Raw genomic sequence first — 19,008 nt, forward strand, 5'->3', positions numbered from 1 at the left:
CCCCATGGGTGTCTAATGCGGGCCTGATTTCTTTGCAACCCCTTTATTGAGGCATGGCCAGCTAATCTTTGTTTAGCATAGGCATTTGGTGGGGACAACCCCTTTATCCCTGATCTTTCTACCTTTTAATACCATCCATCCAAATGACACTTTCTCTTTTTTGATACTCAGCACTCCGGAGTTGGGTCTACACAAGTTAGGACTGTGTTCTTCCAGCCCCTTTCAAACAGGCAGTCTCCAGCCTCACTGCTGGCTCTGCCTGCGCCCTGTGGGTTCAGTGATTCACCAGAATGACACAGAACTCACTGAGACCACATATGCTGGCCACCAGCCACGTTTCAGAAAGCACGCAAGCACAGAAACCGCTCTGCTCTGGGCAAGGTGTGGAAGAGATTATGGCAACCAGTTGTCACTGTCCCCGGGCATGTGCCACGCTCTTCAGTACATGCTCTTGCCTCGAAAAAAGAAAGGTCCAGTATCTCTAAATCTTTGCATATACGTGAGCCTTTGATGCATAGCTAAGATTGAATGTAACTATCAAGCCCCACCCCCCCCTTTCTTAGATTTGTTGAGAAGGTTGGGCCACCAGGTCCCAATTCATGTACACATGTTAAAGTGTTGCCTGAAGGTTTTGGAAAACTGGGTATCTTGACTGCTGAGGAATTCTATGTTCTGTTTGTAGAAACCAGAGACAAAATGCCAAGTCTAGTTCTTTGTCCCACAGGGACCTAGTAAGAGTCTGTATGCCCACATTTTGTGATTTTTGTCTCAGGGAGACAGATGTTGGTAGAAAACTGAGGCTGCTTGGTAGTAAAGGAGGTGAAAAAAGAAAGCATGAGACGTAAAATAAAGGACGATTGGTGAACGTTTGTTTTCTCAGTGATTCAATCTCACCTGATTTTCTCTGCTTGCCACATTCTCTCATCTTTTCCTTCATGAGCTCGTCTATGTTATGTAATAATTAAGGCAAAAGGCAGGTGTGCATACTATACTGGCAAGCAAAAATAATTATTCCATTCTTAATTCTAAAATTGCTGCTTTTCAGTGACTACATTTATATCTAATCCATTACTCATTCTCTTTAAGTGTGTCACCGTCTTATCTGAAATTGTCATTAACATAGGTTTGCTTTATATCTACAGTTTGGTGGGATAGAAGGAAGTTTTAAAATGTCTATTAGTGGAGAGTAAATTTACAAAAGCTCTTCTGTCTAAAAAATCACTCGTTTTTTCTTTTTCCTTTTTTTAATGCTAAAGGCAGTGGGTTCTACCTTTAGCTGTGACCATAGTTAAATTGTATTTGCTCCATTTCTGAGTGTGATTGGGTAAGAAAAGGTGAACCATTTTCTTCTTTCTTGACACTTCTCTATGCTCCAAAACTTTCCTTTTCGGAACCACTTCTTTATGCAGAAATCACTCTTTCTATGATCCAATGCCTTATTACATTATTTGTCTACAGTTTAATCTCTAGGATCCTTAGATCCTAAAAAGCCTCAAGATTGCTTTTGTTGTCTTCTATATCCATTTTCCACGATGGCCCATGTATGTTCCAGGTGTGCCAGCTTGCAGTTCCCTGAGTTGTAGAAAATGTGCATAAGGTCGTGATGGTAAATGGATTAGAGAGACTACCTGGAAGCTATACATATGCTATACTTCCTTTGCATTTGTTCAGTGGTTTCTCTTATTACTCATCTTTTCCCCAAAGAAACAAACAAGGAAACGTTTTCTAATTCCATTGCAAACCACCAGCAATCGATTCAGATAAGTTTGCTATTGGCTGTTTGGTGTGATGTCCTGGTGTAGGCATGGAACACACATGCACGGTCGTATAGGATCAGTAATAACAGCAGCGACTTGACTTCTTGAGTTCAAACTTTATTCCCTCACTGCTCTAAGAGCATTTATTTATTCAAGCAAAAATTACATATGGAGAGCAACCTCCTGCCACCCCGGTGGTTATTTCATGACATGGGGACCAGGTAATAAGTAAAACTAAACAACAAGTAAAGTGTGTATGGGACGTTAGACAGTGGGAAGTACTATGGGGAAATACGGTTTGCGAGAGCAGCCAGGCAGGAGATCAGCAAGGAAGTAGGAGACTTGAGCCATGCTGCAAACCCACTCACCCTAATGCATCTGTAAAACACTGCCTAACAACATCAAGATATACAGCAGTTTGCCCCCATAAAATACTGCCCCTTAGGGGCTCTGGAACAATTGTGAGAGGTTGGGGGGCAGGGACTGCAAAAGCAAGCAAATATCTTTATACTTTAGCCTGGATTATAGCGATAGTATAAACGTCTTTCATTGCCAGGGGGCACTGAGTAATGTTTTTCTCTGAAAGGAGCAGTAGGCCAGGTAAGTTTGGGAAACTATGACGTACACTTTTCTCAAATGCACACGGGACAGTCTTAAAACAAACAGAATGTCTCAATAGATACATGGTTTTATTCCACTTCCCTCGAGTCGAGTCCATTCCAACTCTAGTGACCACAGGGCCAGAGTTGAGCTGCCCCTGTGGGGTTTTCAAGAAACTGACTCTCTGTTGGAGTAGGGAGCCTCATCTTCCTCCTGAGGAGAAGCTGGTGGTTTCAAACTGCTTACCTCGTAGTTATCAGCCCCACTTGTAACTCACTACACTACCAGAACTCTTTTCAGTATATATAAAAGGGTTAAAATAATCCTTTTTTGTATAGTGCCTAACTACAATGGAATGAAACTAGTAGTCAGTGAAAAAGAAATATGGGAAACTCAGACACGTGTAAAAATTAGAACAACACACTCCTAAGTAACTGAGAGGAACCAGACTCGGTCTTTGCTGCTGAGGACGGCACTGCTGAGAAAAGGACCCGGAGAGCTGTTCCAGGGAAACGCTGTTCCAGCTCAGCAGCGCACCTGCTCCTGCCTGGAGGGTAGCAAAGGCTGCTCACTGGTAATTTTGCTGGGAATCCTTTCCCTATCCACCCTCCAGCCCTGATCTGGGCCCATCAGATTTCTTTATGTGCTGCCATCTCAATGAGCGTTTAAAAGGGATGTGATTTGAGTCCTTGGAGGCTGCCAACACTGCCGTTTTGAGACAGTGTAAAGCAGAGAGTGCAAAAATCTTGAGGAAAGAGCTAGAAGCAAGCACCGCCTTTAGAAAATGTAGACCGAGATGGGGAGGGTAGGCTGAAAGAGAATTACTTCACATTTTGCTGCTGTTGTTTAATAAAGGTTTCTATGATTTTGAAGCAACGCCTTTTTTCACTTGCCCTAGTGTAGTGGCAGTGCCATCGGCTGTGCAGTCTCAGCAGAGTAGGGGTCTTTTATATGCAAATCAGCTTGACCACTGGGACTATCAAAATTTTCAAACAGCTTGTTCTTTCCACTGGTCAACTCATTTACTTCCCATCTAAGTGGTAGCTTGCAGTTTTTGCAAAGGGTGGTCAGGAGATGGCTCCACAGAGCCTCGAAGGGTGTGCAGAAAGTGTGTGTGTGTGTGTGTGTGTGTGTGTGTGTGTGTGTGTGTGTGTGTGAAGGTAGGGATGTGTGTGTGTGTGTGTGTGTGTAAGAAAACATTCTAGCAACGGTTACAGGTGTGTTAGGAAGAGAATTTTCTAGCAGCGGTTACAGTTGTGCATAGGCTTAAAGCAGGAGTGAGACTGCATGGGCTCAGGACAGTCAGGACGCCAGTGCAGCTGGAGAGGCTGGAGGAGAAGAACGGGTTGGAAATAGTAGGGGATGAAGTCATAAAGGTAATGAAGCTCTGAATCAAATCTTTTTTCATTCATAAGAACACAGGCTTCCAGAATCTGTGTGGCACAGAAGGGGGTCTGATTAGACTGAGTCATCAGTGTGTAACTTGTGACTGGAGCAATCATCAGGTGACAGAACAGAATAGAGAGGAGGACAGCATCCAAGCTGAGAACATTCCAAAATTAAGAGATCAGGGAGAAGATGAGGAAACGGAGCACAGGGGTCAGTGAGGGGGGAGAGAAAACCAGGGGGAGTGGTGTCCTACAAGCCAACTGTTGTTTCACCACCTACCCCCCATCTAGGCGCATACACCTTTAAAGATGGTGTTCCTATCTCTTGAACCTCTCCAGAAAGAATTCTACAGTCTTCTATTTACAACATGCTAAAATAGCAGTTTGGGCGTCGACCAGGAATACAAATCTGAAGGGTCACGATCGGGGTTTTAGGATAAAACCCACCTAATCCACTGCCATTGAGCTGATTTCAACTCACAGCAGCCTAAATATGTAAGGGAGCGGGCAGCCTCATCTTTCTCCTGCAGAGCAGCTGATAGATTTAAACCAGAGCCTTTCTGGGCAGCAGGGCAGCGCCTAGCCCATTATGCGACCAGGATTCCTGGCTGTAGGTTAGCTAGAGTAATATTTCCCAACAAAATTCTTGTATGACACCCCTTGCTACCTTTGAAGAAGGAGCAAGATCATTGTTGTGATTAAAAAAGAAAATTCCTCGACACAAGTTCCCTGGCCTTTTTCTCACCAATGCAGTTTCCAGTTTTATGAAAACTTTGTAATAAACCCATGGTTGTTCTATGTCCTTTGAAAAGATGTGTCACGATTACCTTTGGGATTCCCTAACAATAGTCCCTACAACCTTCTGAGCTGAACGCTCTGCCTTGAATTGGGCCAGCAGATCCCTTTGGAAGCCACTCTTTTGATTGGACCTTTTATCTTGAAGGTACTGAAAGGAGAATGGAGGCAAGCCCATCACTGAGCAAGCTACTGTGCAGCCATCCGTTGATCGCAGAGACACTTAAATACACTTTGTTTGGAATAAACCCTTGCATGTAGGAACCTTCATATCAATACATTTGAACTTACCCTCATATCTTTCGATTTTAAATAATCTTTTTTTCTTCCTAGAATATGCTCTGAAAAGGTTAGAAAACTACCTAATAAGATGTTAGGCCAAACTTTGTCCTGAAAGCAGTCTTTCGTGTGAAAATCATTTTCTTGAGAGCAATGAACTACATATCATTCTTTCCATGGTGATATTTAGGAATCTTTGAAGTAAAATCTTTGCTCAGCTCCAGACTACAGCTGCTCTGATGTTACTGGCCATTGTCTGTCTTAAAAGCCATTAGCTATCATTGCAGCACTCAAGTAAATCTACGTCCCACCCTAATGGAGGCTCCCGCCCAACACTTGTAACTAAGACAAATCTCCCTGGGTTTCAAATAAGCCCAAAAAGGGGCATGAAGAGCACTGTTAAGTTAGACAGGGGAAGATGTGAGATGATGTTCCTTGCAAATCAGCCTGCTAATTCTACCGGTGGGAGGAGGTTTGATTGTTTAGAAACACACAGTATTGTTTTCTAAGGCATTGTGAAATAAGACATATTTATATTAATATTGTCTGTAGGTCCATTCCAGTCTCAGAAAAAGAACTTATTCCACAAAATTGTCAGCAAATATAAGCACAAAAAGGAGAAACCTAATGATCCAGAAAAAGGTATCGGAGCCTTCCATCCTCCATTAAGATTTCTTGGCCACCTCCATTGTGACTGCATCCTTGAGCAATGCTTCCCTGTGCCGCCTGTGCCCTTCCCTCTCCTCTGCTTGCTTCAACGCCATCAGCTCCTGACACGGGCTTCCTTTTCAGTATCCCGGGACCGCACCGCTAACTGCAGAGGGAGATTGCCTTCACTGGGAACTCTGTAGGCAAAACCCGGATTTGTCTCTATTTTTAGAGTTCCATGTGAATCCCAAAATTGCTTCTGCTCATCTATATTTGATGCGTTTTTAAAATTTAGTCTTCTTGAGCTCCTATTCACCTATTTCTGTTGGCGTTTTCATTCTTGTTTTCCTCATGTTTGACAGCCTTCAGACCAGGGCCACATTTCCCCACCTCCCGAGGCCGCGCCAGATTCATACCCTCCGAAAATCTCACAATGCCCAGGCCTTGTCTGACACTTGAGGGTTCTTGTGGACCTTTTTCTCCACTTCTGAACCATTACTTGCTTCTTTTTTCCCCCTCCCTCTAAATGCTTCATCGTTTGCCAGACTCTGCCTGGCCTCCTTCAGTTACACAGCTGTGATTCCAGAGGGCACCCTGCCACCCCCTTTACTCTGAACATCTACCTCCTTGCTGGCACCAGGATGCGCCCTGAAAATCTCAGGGCCCGTCTTAAAACCCCCTTCTTTTCAAATTCAGGACCCCTTTCCTTTCACATGAAAGAGAAATCTTCCCATCTGGCTCAGTGCAGCCACCTGTCCTAGGAGTCAGGCTTTCTTTAGCATCTCCCTGCATGTGTCGACAGTGACTGCCATCCACCTACTCACCCAGTGCCCATTTGCATCCTACTTGCATGGCCATATGTGAAGCATTTCATGATTCTTGAGTGAAGCTTTTAATGCAGCTGTCGTCCATGTGCAGACATATGTGCTTATGTGTTCCTGTGTTTGACCTTTGACTTAATTTTTATTTTCACCTCTACTTCTGCATCTCTTGTTTGTGTATTGATATTACTCTTTCTCTGGTTCCAGTGGAAAAACTTCACTCTTTAGGTAAAATGGCACCTTTCCATTGCCTTTTAACTGACCTTCAAATGACTATGATTAAAGTTGTAGATATTACCTAAGAATTTATTTTATAAAAGATTCATTTTTAATCTGTTTTCTGGATAGTCTCGTTGGGTGACAAATACAGTTTTGAGAATAAAATAGCTAAAGTGATGTTGGACTTCATTTGTGTGATAACGTTTCGTGTTTTGTACATTTTTGTTTAAAGTGTTTTGTATTTTATCTTTTTTTTTAAGTGTCTGTAATGGGAGTACAGTTTCACATTCCTTCTCCTTTTCCTTGTTTATAGGAAGTGGGGATAAATGGTCCAACAGGCAACTCTTCTTGGATGCCATTCACCCTACAGAAGGTAACTCCATTGCATTGCATTGAGTAGTCTTCACTGTACTGAAAGAGGCATACTTTTTAGAGCCCTTACTAACAATATTAGACCTGCTTGTCCATAATTAGGCTATTTTTCATGTTCAAAACAAAACTATTATTTATTGGACTCCTGCTAAGATTCAGGCCACATGTCACGTGGGGTTTAATTTTTTTAAGGGAACTTTATAACCTATGAGCCAGATTAACAGAAATTAGAGTCATTTGTAGCTAAAAATATACAGCACCACAGTTTGTGTTGCAGACAGATGCCTTAGAAAGTCAGAATTGGGCACTGTGGGACTCTCTTGGTCGGCTGGGCATTAGCAAGCCTGCAGAAATGATTCCTGGACTGAACTTTCCCCCTGGCATGGCTTCACATATCTCTCAAACAAACAAATAAAATTACGGTGGGGTCAGGTACAATTTGTAGTGACCCCCATGTGTTACAGAGAAGTATTTCCTGGTGTTTTCTTGGCCTTCCTTTTTATGGAAGTAGATCAGGAAGCTCACCTTTCACCAAAATTTGCTCCTGGTTTAGGTCAGTGTTTCTCTAGGTGGGGAATACTGCCCCCTGGGGGGCACTGGCTAGATCCAAACAAAACACAATACAGACCCACGACCTTTGCGTGAATGCTGACTCATAGCTGCCCTGAAGGACAGGGTAGAACTGCTCCTGTGCTTTTCCAGGACTGCGACTCTCACAGGAGGAGGAAGCCCTGTCTGTCTCCCTCCGAGCGGCTGGTTAGCAGGCAGTGCCTCGCACCGTGCCACCTGGGCTCCAGGTGAACTACAAAAGCAGGTCCCTGTATTTTATCCTGGATTATGGGCAAAAGGGCAAAAACATTTGTAATTGGAGGGGGGGGTGCCGAGTTTTTGTTTTGTTGTGTTTTTTCCTGAAAAGAGGACTGTAGGCCAAGTAACTTTGGGAATCTGTGGTTTGGAACACCCAGTGTTTCCGTTTGTACCCCGGAGCAGGCTATGTACACCTCCTAGGGCCGTCTTCCTCCTACTTCTGTATTTGTTACAATGAGTGTCAGAGGCTTGTACAGAGCCAAAGCACAGTTCAGTATTAATGAACTATGTTGCAGGTCCTAAGTGCAGATTTCATTTCATTTCAGGCAACAATATGTGTGACTTCATCTAATTCCTCTTCAGTATTGAACCTTGTAGATAAACTCTAATTTCTGCGATGGCTAATGGGCTACCCCTGCCTTTTTCACATCCATTCTCTGGTTCTCCAGCATTATAGATATTAAAAAGGGCTCATGGTTTTCTGTAGCCCTTCATTAGAAGTCACGGCATTTGAGAACTAACAGATAGCTTGGAAATCTTAGAGCTCATCCAGCCCGGCTCCGTTGGTTTATATCGGGAGGGGGATTTAATGAGCAAGTCTGTTTCCTAGCTCTGGGATTATATGTTACCATTCCTTTACTGAAAAAAGGAAAGTTAAAGTAAGATGCACTTTTGACCTAAGTCATTTATCAAACAGACCCACTTTTAAAGATCTTAGTCCAAAATATTCAAGTCTGCTGTTGGAGTTTTTGGTAGCGCAGCATCTTCGTGTTTGGAAGGCATGGTTCATATGCGCCACATATCTGTGTTTCTGTAATTTTTCATGAAATTCTGGCAGTGTGTCTCTTTTCTGACCTGTTATTTCACGTTCACAATAATGCTCCTCTCGAACATGATTTCTGCTTAAACACTGGCAAAACAAAATGTGACTTGCTGTGCTGTCTTCAGGGTTAAATGCACGTTTCAAAATTGATACAGTAGCTTTGATGCATTTAAAAAATATATTCTGCACAGATTTGATAAGCATAAGGCACTGACGAACTATCATAGGAACCTAAAATAGTCATTTTAGACCACGTTGTTCTTTGCCAGAAATGACACTGTTTGTACTAAACGTTTGGTTTTGGGTTGGTTTTTAAAATGTAATAGTTTGTTATATTTTAAGTGTAATTCTACACAATTAGGTTTCCGTGTAAAAATTTTACACAAACTAGTTCATCACAATGGTGACAATGTTCACGATGTGTTGGCTTTCTTATTATTTCCCTACTGGTAGCTCTGTTTCCATTGCTCTGTCTTCCTACCTCCTTATAACTTTCCCATCTTTGCTCTTGGGGAAATGCTGACTGATCTCATGTAGTTGCTTGTGTAAGGAGCATATTCCTCACAAATGATAACTCTTTATTTTATAAGTGAATCTGTTATTTGGCTGAAAGGTGAGCTTTAGAAATAGTTTCAGTTCCAAGTTAAAGATATTTTCTTAGGGCAATAGTTTTCAGGGTTCCTCTCTGGTCTTAATGTTTTATTTTTTAAACCCAGAAAGTGCGCACGTCACGTAAAAGGAGTTGGCAGCATGTGCAGTGTGGTAGAGAGAGCAATTCCCTAGGAAATTAGAAACCTACTTTTCACTCTCAGCTAGGCCACTAATTAGAAATTTTTAGTAGGCGATTGGAAATATGACTGAGCGTCTCTCCCCTACATCCATGCTAAGGATGTGTATAATACATGCCATTAGGGATGGGGTGGATGGTGTCATGTAGTACTCCATGAACTTTAAACTCCATCGCCCCTCCAACAGCTGATGATTTTATTACTAGGATGTCTGAGTGCTTGGTGTGATCTGGGAGCACTGTTTTCACAGCCCTAATTTTCTGCTCTTTTTGGTTCGAAGTAAATCAATTTTGAGTGTTACAGGCAGCCCCAAGGGTTTGATGAAAGTCGATTTATTATTGGAGATATTTAATTACATGAACTATTAATGAATATTGAACATAATTTTGGATAATGTACACTGAAAAATGCATGGACTTTAGTATGCAGTTCAAACTCATTATACAGGATCGAAAAAAGAAATCAAGGTAGTCTGAATATCAGAAATTGCCAGTAATTAAAAGGAAGGCTTTGAACCGGTTTGAGCTGCTTTAGTCATGGCCAGCAAAGGGAATCTGGGATAGCCTGGAGCTTGTAAAGTGTGGACGCCCTCAAAATAACTGAAACAGAAAGAACTGTGGGTTTTCACCTTGGAATGAGAGATTCAGAAGAGGCATCGTAAGCCCTTTCAGGAGGATAATTGGATATTTGGGGATAATTGGGGAAATTGGATTATTGCCAGGGCTGTGGAGAGTAGCACACATTCAGAGTAGCTGCATCGGCCACCATTGTTTCTAACGCTGCCAGGCACGAGACGTGGTTGCTATCAACACACATTCTGCCCTTGTTTTCCAAGTGGCAAATTCAGTTTCTATCAGGTTATCAATCTGTGGTCTTCCTAATTCCCATTATTGTACCAGGCAACTGCATTTTATAAATTTCAGTGTATTTTAATTGTATAGCATGGGCCATGACTGAACCAGCTCGGCTTAGTTTGAACCTGCTTTTAAAGGGGCCTTTTTGTTGCCATTGTTTTCATCATTTACTTGTTAGATGGTAGCTGTCAACTGAATCATTGGGCCCTAAGCCTGGTCATCTCTCTCACATACAGCCATATCACACTGTTTATTAAAACTTTCCCTCTAAGGCTTAGAGTATACACTTGTAAAGAGACAGAAAACAAAATCAGAATTAGGATAATTTTACATTTGTAAGTTATCCTAGGAAAAGGTTAGAATTGCTTAAAACAGAGCTTCAGGGATCTTGTTAAAATGTAGGTTCTGATTAAGTATATCTGGGTGAAAATGCCAATTCTCAGCTGGCAGGCAGACTAGTATGAACCAGTTTGAAGCCCTGGTTTGAAGCTGATGCCTACAATAGATATGTTGATGCAACTGTTATAAAATTATTGCAACAAAATCCCCAAGGAATACCAAAACTAGACAGTGGGGCCAGGGCGTGACACCCCATAAGACTACCAGAAAACACTCCTAAAGGTCAACAAACAGACCTTGAACTATTTACAGGCTTTCTTTTATTTGTTTTTTCATTGGTTTTCTGTTGTTGTTACTGTTTTCCTTTTTTGTTTTTGCTCTGTTTCGCTCTGTCTTATTTTTTGTGCATAATATCTCTGCAGGTCTATCTAGATAAGATGGGTGGGATAAACAATCGGGGAGAAAACAACAACCGGGACCCACAGTTTGGGGGAGGGGATGCGGCTATGGGAGAGGGGGAGGCAGAAAAAAGGAAGTGGTTGTTAACAACCCCAGAGATAAGAGAAAGACAAGTAATCCAAACTCAATGGCGAGGAGGGTGTAGAGGGGCTGGTAGGGCTTGATCAAAGGCAGTGTAACTGAGAGGAATTACTGAAACCCAAATGAAGGCTGAGCATGATAGTGGGACAAGAGGAAAGTAAAAGGAAATAGAGGAAAGAACTAGGAGGCAAAGGGCATTTAAAGAGGTCTAAATACAGGCACGTACATATGTAAATATATTTATATATGATGATGGGGAAATATATCTATGTGCATATATTTATAGGTTTAGTATTAAGATAGTAGATGACACTAGGTCTCCACTCAAGAATTCCCTCAATGCAAGAACACTTTGTTCTATTAACCTGGCATTCCATGATGCTCACCATCCATAAGCGATCGCAGAAGACAAAGCAGATGCATAAACAAATGTGGTGAAGAAAGTTGATGGTGCCCGACTATCAAAAGATATAGCATCTGGGGTCTTAAAGACTTGAATATAAACAAGGGGCCATCTAGCTGAGAAGCAGCAAAACCCCCATGGAAGAAGCACACTAGCCTGTGTGATCACAAGGTATCGATAGGATCAGGTATCGGGCATAAAAGTAAAAAAAAATCATATCATTGAGAATGAGAGGGAGTGTGGAGTGGAGACCCAAAGCCCATCTATAGGCAATTGGACATCCCCTTATAGAAGGATCATGGGAAGGAAATGAGCCAGGGAGGGTGTAGTATAGCACCGATGAAACACACAACTTTCCTCTAGTTCTTTAATGCTCTTCCCCCCACTGTCATGATCCCAATTCTACCTTACAATTCAGGCTAGAGCAGAGCATGTACACTGGTACAGATAGGAACTGGAAACACAGGGATCCAGGACAGATAAAGCCCTCAAGACCAGTAATGAGAGTAGCGATACTACTGGAGGGGAAGTGGAAGGTGGGGGAGAAAGGGAGAACTGGTCACAATGATCTACATATAACCCCCTCCCTGGGGGACAGACAACAGAATAGCAGGTGAAGGGAGATGTCAGACAGTGTGCAACATGACAAGATAATAATAATTTATAAATTATCAAGGGAGGGGGGAAAATGAGCTGATACCAAGGCTCAAGTAGAAAGCAAATGCTTTGAGAATGATGATGGCAAATGTGCTTGACACAATGGATAGATGGACGTATTGTGATAAGAGTTGTACGAGCCCCCAATAAAATGATTTGAAAAAAAGTGTTGCTGGCTCCTTCAAATGTAGATAATTTAAAGTTCACCATACTTTCTTTACACTGCCCTGTGTATAATTGGCTTTCACTCATTTTTTTTAGACATTAGAAATTTGGGGGATGTTTAGTAATAGATCAGAGGTTTGGATGCTGCGCCTATAATTAATTTGTCATAAGCCTCCTTCCCCCATATTTGTAAGATTCAAAATGGATAAACCACTTCCTGAAATTGTTTCATATAATTTTCCGATAAACCAGGACTATCTACCGGTACTACTGTGTTTATCCATCAAGTTATTGGGTCTCACGCTCATGCATAAGCTCACACCAAAACCAAATTCGGTGTCATCATGTTGATTCCAACTCCTAGCAACCCTGTAGGTCAAGGCACTTGCCCTTGAGAGTGTCCAAGGGTGTGGATCTTTACCGAAGCAGAAGCCTTGTCTTTCTGCTGTGGAGCACCTGGCAGTTCACTTCGTCTGGCCTGGTGGTTAGCAGCCCAAAGTGTAACCAGTTGTAATGTTGGTGATGATGATAGTTAGTGTAGTTGACTGAGGGATATTACAGTTTTTTTAATTAGTTGTCTTGACTGCTGCCTCATTGGTCACTCTCTGGAGATTTCTAACGCTGATTTGGCTCACGTGGGTCTCGGGTGCCTTACAAGAAGAACAGAACAAAAGCCCGACAAGGACTCTCCGTAAGATTATGCATTCCTTAGCAAATAGGGCAACTTGCCGTCTTCCATTTTGAAATAGTTACTATATAAATTTTGCAAAGTCTCCTGGGATGTTAGATAAGGCTCGTTCATCTGATTTTCCCCCCCAATGTTCCATTCAGCATGTGACTGCTGTTGCAGCTCATGGGAGACCTACCAGAGGCAATGAGGTTTCAAATGTCAGCTGTAATAATTTCAGCAGTCTGAAACCCCTAGTTGGAGTAAATTCATGACTCTAGACCACTCTAGAGTGGTCTCTTAGGGTATCGCTGCTTCCCCTGAAACACTTACTCCACATTTTGGTAGCGAAATTTGGAAAACAAAAGATAGTCTCTTATGGCTCCTGTCCTAGTGTGTCTCCAAAGTGAGCTCACGTTATCACTCTCCAAAGATATGTTCTCTGTGTGTTATGATTATGGTGGAGTGTAAAAAACAGCCCTGTGGACTTGTTCTGCAATGCTCTGTTAATCTTGTGTGTTGAGTTAAAAGCTGAAAGAGAAATAGCTCACAGGCTTTTGGAAGACAAAAGCCTTTCTTTTTCCACATTTCCCTTAGTTTGGCAGATTGGAGTTGGGGTGGGGGATGCAGAGAAAGCAGTTGGTTTGATGTCTTTGAACTCGGCGTTCAGGCTTGGTTCCTTTTGGGTGCTGTTTCACGCCCCTTACCATCGAGCTTTCTTTTGCTTTGCTAACATTGACAGCCTCATTGTACTCATTTGTCCCAGGCACTAGTCGTTGAAGTGGCCACTTACCTTCCTCAGGTCTTCTGACTTGGAGAGGAATCTCCCTAAAGCCTATCTCTCAGGCTGTTGTGGACAGTGTGCCCTAGGTCTGCCTGATCGTGTGGGATGCGTTACAGCGCTGTTGTCAAGTTGGTGCCACCTCATCGTGACCCTATGTACAGGTGAAAGAAGCACTGCCCCAGCCCTGCGCCATCTTCCCAACAGTATCCCAAACTAACAGGCTCAGATTACACATTGTCCTAAAGTGGAGGACCGCAGGCCCGTGATCACGACTTGATTAAACAGTCAGCCTAGGGGAGACTTGGAGGTGGCATCATCTCATGTGCAGGACTTTCTGAGAACTTTCAATGCAGCCTCTCCTTCCCCTTCCTTTGTTCTCCCTTCTCTTTCTCGCTCTCCTTTTTCCCTCCTCTGCTTGGTCTGGAATATTATTCAACTGCTTTTCCATCTCCTGACACTTTGACCTGTAGAGTCTGACTACCACTGACTAGCATGGAACCAAGCAGTTTTAACTCTCTACCTCCCTGTCTGCTGGTTTCTGGGCTTTCCCTAGTCGCAGCCTCCTTTTAGAGGATGCCTGTCATTTTCAATCCCTTTGCAGTTAAGCCCTTGGCCTCTTACTGTGTTTCGTTTTTGTTTTCATATACCAGTTCATCCAGAACATCCAGGAGAACAACCATTGATTACACATGAAATTATTTGAAGGCTCACATAAAAACATAGAGCCCCAAAGCCACCAATCTAGTGCCAGTCAATGGAGCCCTCTACCTCAGCCTGTGACTCTGCTGCTGGCTGGCAGCTCATTTTACCTTGGTCAAGGTCACTGGTTGTGGATTCTCTGCCCGAAGCAACAGACTTTTACGGCTGGATGACTACTTGGCATTAACCTAGCCCAAACCCTGTCTTCATAGGAGGACACTGAGACCTATGGTCCCACAGTTCGTAAAAAGAAAGTGAAGAGTAGAGCCCCCATCCCTTTATGAGTGTTACTTCCATACCTCCGAGCCTCAGTAGAGATCAGGTATTTCCCCCCAAACCACTTCTACTCTGCCCCAGAGGGTAGTTATGAGTGGGAATTGACTAGATGGCAATAGGTTGGGGGGGTGTTTTCGTATACTGTTAGAAAGCTTTGAATTTAAAGGGAAACCATAAAACTTTTCTTGAGTTTTTCTAACCAATTATGTTCTTTTTTTTAGTAGACTTTTTTTTATTTTAAAAATACATTGTTAAAGCTTATATTACCACAGCTGACTTGCATTAAGCTAAAAATCAAAGTTAAAATACTCTTAACTGAGTATCTAACTTTAAGAAAATAATCCACCATTGAGGTAGATGGGTTTGACCGAAATATATATGTATAATGGAAAGGAGCCTTTTTCTTAATTTGTGCTTAGCTACTTAAAAGGGTATTGGGAAACACTGCCAAATTGTTTTGGGGTGTGTTAAAAACAGCTCTGTAATCTTAAGCTGGTCTTTATATAGTCATGTTACACAATATTGAGCTAACACCAAGCCTCGAATCTACATGGTAGAAACTTATTTTGTAACGCTAATTATTTCCCATTTATTTTGGAATGGGAAGTCCATAATCGGCCTCTTTTTAGATATCGATCAAGACAAAGGAATATGACTTCTAGGCTAAGATCTCAGGAAATCATCGCCTTTCTATTTTGCTAATATAGTATACCTAAACCCATTAGAGTTGTAGGAGAGTAAATTTTTAAACTTGATACTGTAATTCCAGTTCATATGTACATGGATTTATTTCCAATAAAACACATATTTAACATATGTCTATGGTCATGAAGTTTTCTGGGTGAAATATTTCTCTTAGTATCACTAAGGTGCCTTCAAAAAAAAAAAAGGGGTTCAGTAAAAAAAATGTCACTTCTGAGGGGGCATCTGCTATGTCGGGTAAATTCAAGTCAGTTCAGCTCAGATTAATGGCAGCTGTTTGGGGGATTCCAAAGGAGTAATAGTCATAGATTTCCATGAAGGACACAGCTGATCATGGGGACTTATTAGGTCTAAGTGTTAAGGAAATTGAAACTACATTGGTGAGGAACAAAGCCAGGACTATTGCCCCAAGGATGTCTTTGTGCTGCCATGACTGTGCACCTGCTCGTTCGGCAAGCAGCAGTAAGGGCTGTCCTATGGAAATTTCCTTAGAAAACTTTACCTCATCCAACCTCCAGCCCGATCTTGCCCCTCCATCCTTCTTGTTCCTCAAATGCAAAGAGCGTTTCAAAAGAAGATGATTTGGGTTCCTGGAGGATGCCAAGATGTTGGCATGATGTCAATTGAAGAGCACAGCATTCTTGCGGGTGGGGGGGGGTGGAGAGATGGACGCACGGCCTGAAAACACGTATAGAACGAGACGGCAGGTCAGGCTTGCCATTCTGACCGTTTCGTTTCATAGAAGGTTTCTCTGATTTTGTAGCTTTTTTTTTTTTTTAAATCCCGGTACAGATTAGAAGGTTAAAATACTGTGCCTATAAATTTTAAAAGTACATATCTATCTAAGTACCTTTGAAAGAAAATAAACTTTGTTCACCCTTTGTAGACCAACTGACATAAAACCCTCAGGTGGGGCCCCAGACCACACGTAAGACTTGCACGTGACTGCGACGTTATTTAGATTTGCGTGGACATGCTCCTCCCCAGCCTACAAAATCGAAACATTTGTAAACAATACTCCACTGGCCTCTTGGTTCAGGGGTCTGTTAGAGAGGAGGGGCATCTTACCCCTCTGAAAGTAATTCGTCAGTGAAGATACAAAGATGTTTATACAGTCCCTATATAAACAAATATGGACAATGTTCTATCTCTTTTTCCATCATTGCTTTCAAAAATTCTGAATGTCAATCCAGACATTTTGAAATGCATCCTTCCAAGAGAAAAAGTTGATGCCTTGCGTTTTTGTTTGTAACTATATTTGTGGTTTGTCCTATTTCAGCCATATTTTCAGAAGACAAAAACACCACAGAGCCTGCTTATAAGGTTAAAAATGCCACCCCATCCATTTCCAACACTTCTGAGCCCACAGCAATGCAAGAACCTCTGGTGGGCAGCCAGAAGAGAAAAGCAAGGAAAACCAAGATCACACATCTTGTGAGGACAGCGGATGGCCGGGTGTCCCCAGCAGGAGGTACTTTGGGTAAGAAAAGGGAACCTGAGCAATTAGAGCAAATAGTTGATCGTTGTGGACTCATGGGCAACTCTGGGTCCTCACCATTCTGTATGCTTGACTCACCTGAGATTCACCTGAGAGTCTCTCCTTGTGGATCTCCTGGAGACACCCCAAGGTACACGTTTGATGCCATGTTATAAAACTGAAGCTGGTTTTTGAAAGGCATCTTTGGGATCCTTAGAAATTGTAACAGGACTATTGAGAACTGTTTGCACCTCCTTCCCTTTCTCAGCACGGACAAGAAATAGTCTTGATTAGCTAAATTCCCCAAAGAGCCGGTACATCTCCTAATTCACACTTCAAAACTCTTGCAAGCCAGAATATTAGATACTCAACTCTCTGGATGAAAGAACCTTAAAAAGCCTGGAGCATATACAACTTGCTGATCCTGCCCAGTTTGGGTGCCTGAAAATGTGTATGGATGTCCTTTGAGCCATTCCTTAACCAAATGGCTCAGTCCTTTGAGCCATTCCTTAACCAAATCAATCAGTAGCAGCTGATTTGCCTGAGCGTCTCGAGATAGGGGTGGGGATCAAGTACTCAGCAGTACCCCCTGGACCTCTGTCATTCGTGGTCTTGCCTGTCACCGTCCAGGACCTTCAGCATTCTTCTCTATCGGCCCTGGGGAAAGTGACCTCTCCCTTTTTTTCATCCAGTTTCCAGAAACAGGTCGAAGCTCATGGTGACCTTATATAAATAGTAAAAATATTTGAGCAAGTGGTTCTTGGCATGATATTTATAAATCTAGGTATTAATAGCAGTGAATTGTTGAGTGAGTAAATAAACAGTACAAGTTGCTGTGCTGATTTGGGGTCCAACAGGCTCCTCCCTCCTTCACTTTCTGGTTTCTGTTGTGTAGTGTTGACTTTGTAGGTTGGAATACCCTCAGTTTTGACTTGTCAGAAGAATGAGAGGCATCTTAAGAAAGACCCCCTTTTATGTAGAAAACATCATAGCACTTCCCACATGACACTTACAGCCATCATTGATTGCTTTTGCTTTTTCAAATGTTTTTTTAAACCACCATATGAATTCTCCTCCTTTACAAAGGACCACATGATAGAACAAAGACATTGCACTCACATCCCACAGATATATTTGCCTAGCGCTTGAGTCATCTCTTCGTAAATACCAGCAGGCCTTTTGTCTTCCTTCCATAAGGTCTTCAGTATAAAAATAACAAATTGAGATCTCAGGATTGATGATTCTCATGCTACGATAATTCTAAGTGTTGGCATCACAGCATACCAAAAGCCCAAGGTGCCACAGTAGGGCACAGGCTAATGAGCTGTCAAAATATCTCGTCAGTCAGGTTCTTGGGGTTGTTGGTTTTTTTGACAGCCTCTGGAGAAGACCCTTGGGCTTTATTTTGGCCAAGGTCCATTTTTCCCTCACACTCCCAAACTGACCCATTTTCCGACCTTGGATAAAACCCAGCTTCTCTTCGGCTCAGCTTTGGGCCCAGGGCTGCTCATGGTTGCAAGCGGGCTTAATAAAAGAGCTTTGTTGCCGAGGGGGAAGAGACCCTGTGAAAGCCTGCATATCCGACGGATGGCAACAGTGAACAGCGCGCATGTTAGCTCATTTCACTTTGATGGGCACGGAGTTTTCTGTGTCCCTTCTCCAGAGAGAACAGAGCAGTCCTGTCGTGATGGGTTTCGCTTTTGTTACAGATGACAAACCGAAGGAACACCTGCCCAGGAGTCTCCTGAAAGCAGCAGAGCCGGACTGCAATGAAGAATGCGCACACCACGGCGGCGCCGAGGCGGCCGAGACGCGCAGCAGCACCCCAGACATGCCCGCTGTGTCTGCTTTCTTCAGCCTCACGGCGCTGGCGGAGGTCGCCGCCATGGAAAATGTGCACAGGTGAGGGGTGGGAAGCCTTGCTCTGCCGGTGGGGTTTGGGGCCAGGAGACCCCACCTAGCGTCACCCCCTTTCATGGCACCTGGCTGGAGAAGGCACCACAGAAGCCCAGAGCATCCTGGTGTGATTGGGGGGATGTTAACTGTTGCCCTGGGGGTTCCTGTCTGGGGCCTGATTCAAGGGCCCACTTGTTTGTGTGAGGTGTTGGAAGAGTGTACGTGCTAATTGGCAGTCTGGGAGAATATAAG

The 19,008-nt window shown here is 43.0% G+C and overlaps 1 protein-coding gene across 8 annotated transcripts in view; it reads left to right on the forward strand.

Annotated features, from left to right (window-relative positions):
• The window catches only part of BBX (BBX high mobility group box domain containing), a 317,543-nt gene that overhangs the window by 288,490 nt on the left and 10,045 nt on the right, over window positions 1-19,008 (forward strand). For 5 of the 8 annotated variants that reach the window (XM_045286176.1, XM_045286175.1, XM_045286177.1 and 2 more), the window contains 4 exons: window positions 5,372-5,461; window positions 6,821-6,880; window positions 16,663-16,863; window positions 18,570-18,762. In XM_045286176.1, coding sequence (XP_045142111.1) covers window positions 5,372-5,461; window positions 6,821-6,880; window positions 16,663-16,863; window positions 18,570-18,762 — 544 coding nt within the window. The remainder of the gene's footprint in view (window positions 1-5,371; window positions 5,462-6,820; window positions 6,881-16,662; window positions 16,864-18,569; window positions 18,763-19,008) is intronic. The other 3 variants (XM_045286179.1, XM_045286180.1, XM_045286181.1) reach the window with 3 other exon arrangements.

The sequence above is a fragment of the Echinops telfairi genome, unplaced genomic scaffold (assembly GCF_000313985.2).
Source record: "Echinops telfairi isolate 266 unplaced genomic scaffold, ASM31398v2 ScPeMD7_6;HRSCAF=24_0, whole genome shotgun sequence".
NCBI lineage: Eukaryota > Metazoa > Chordata > Mammalia > Afrosoricida > Tenrecidae > Echinops > Echinops telfairi.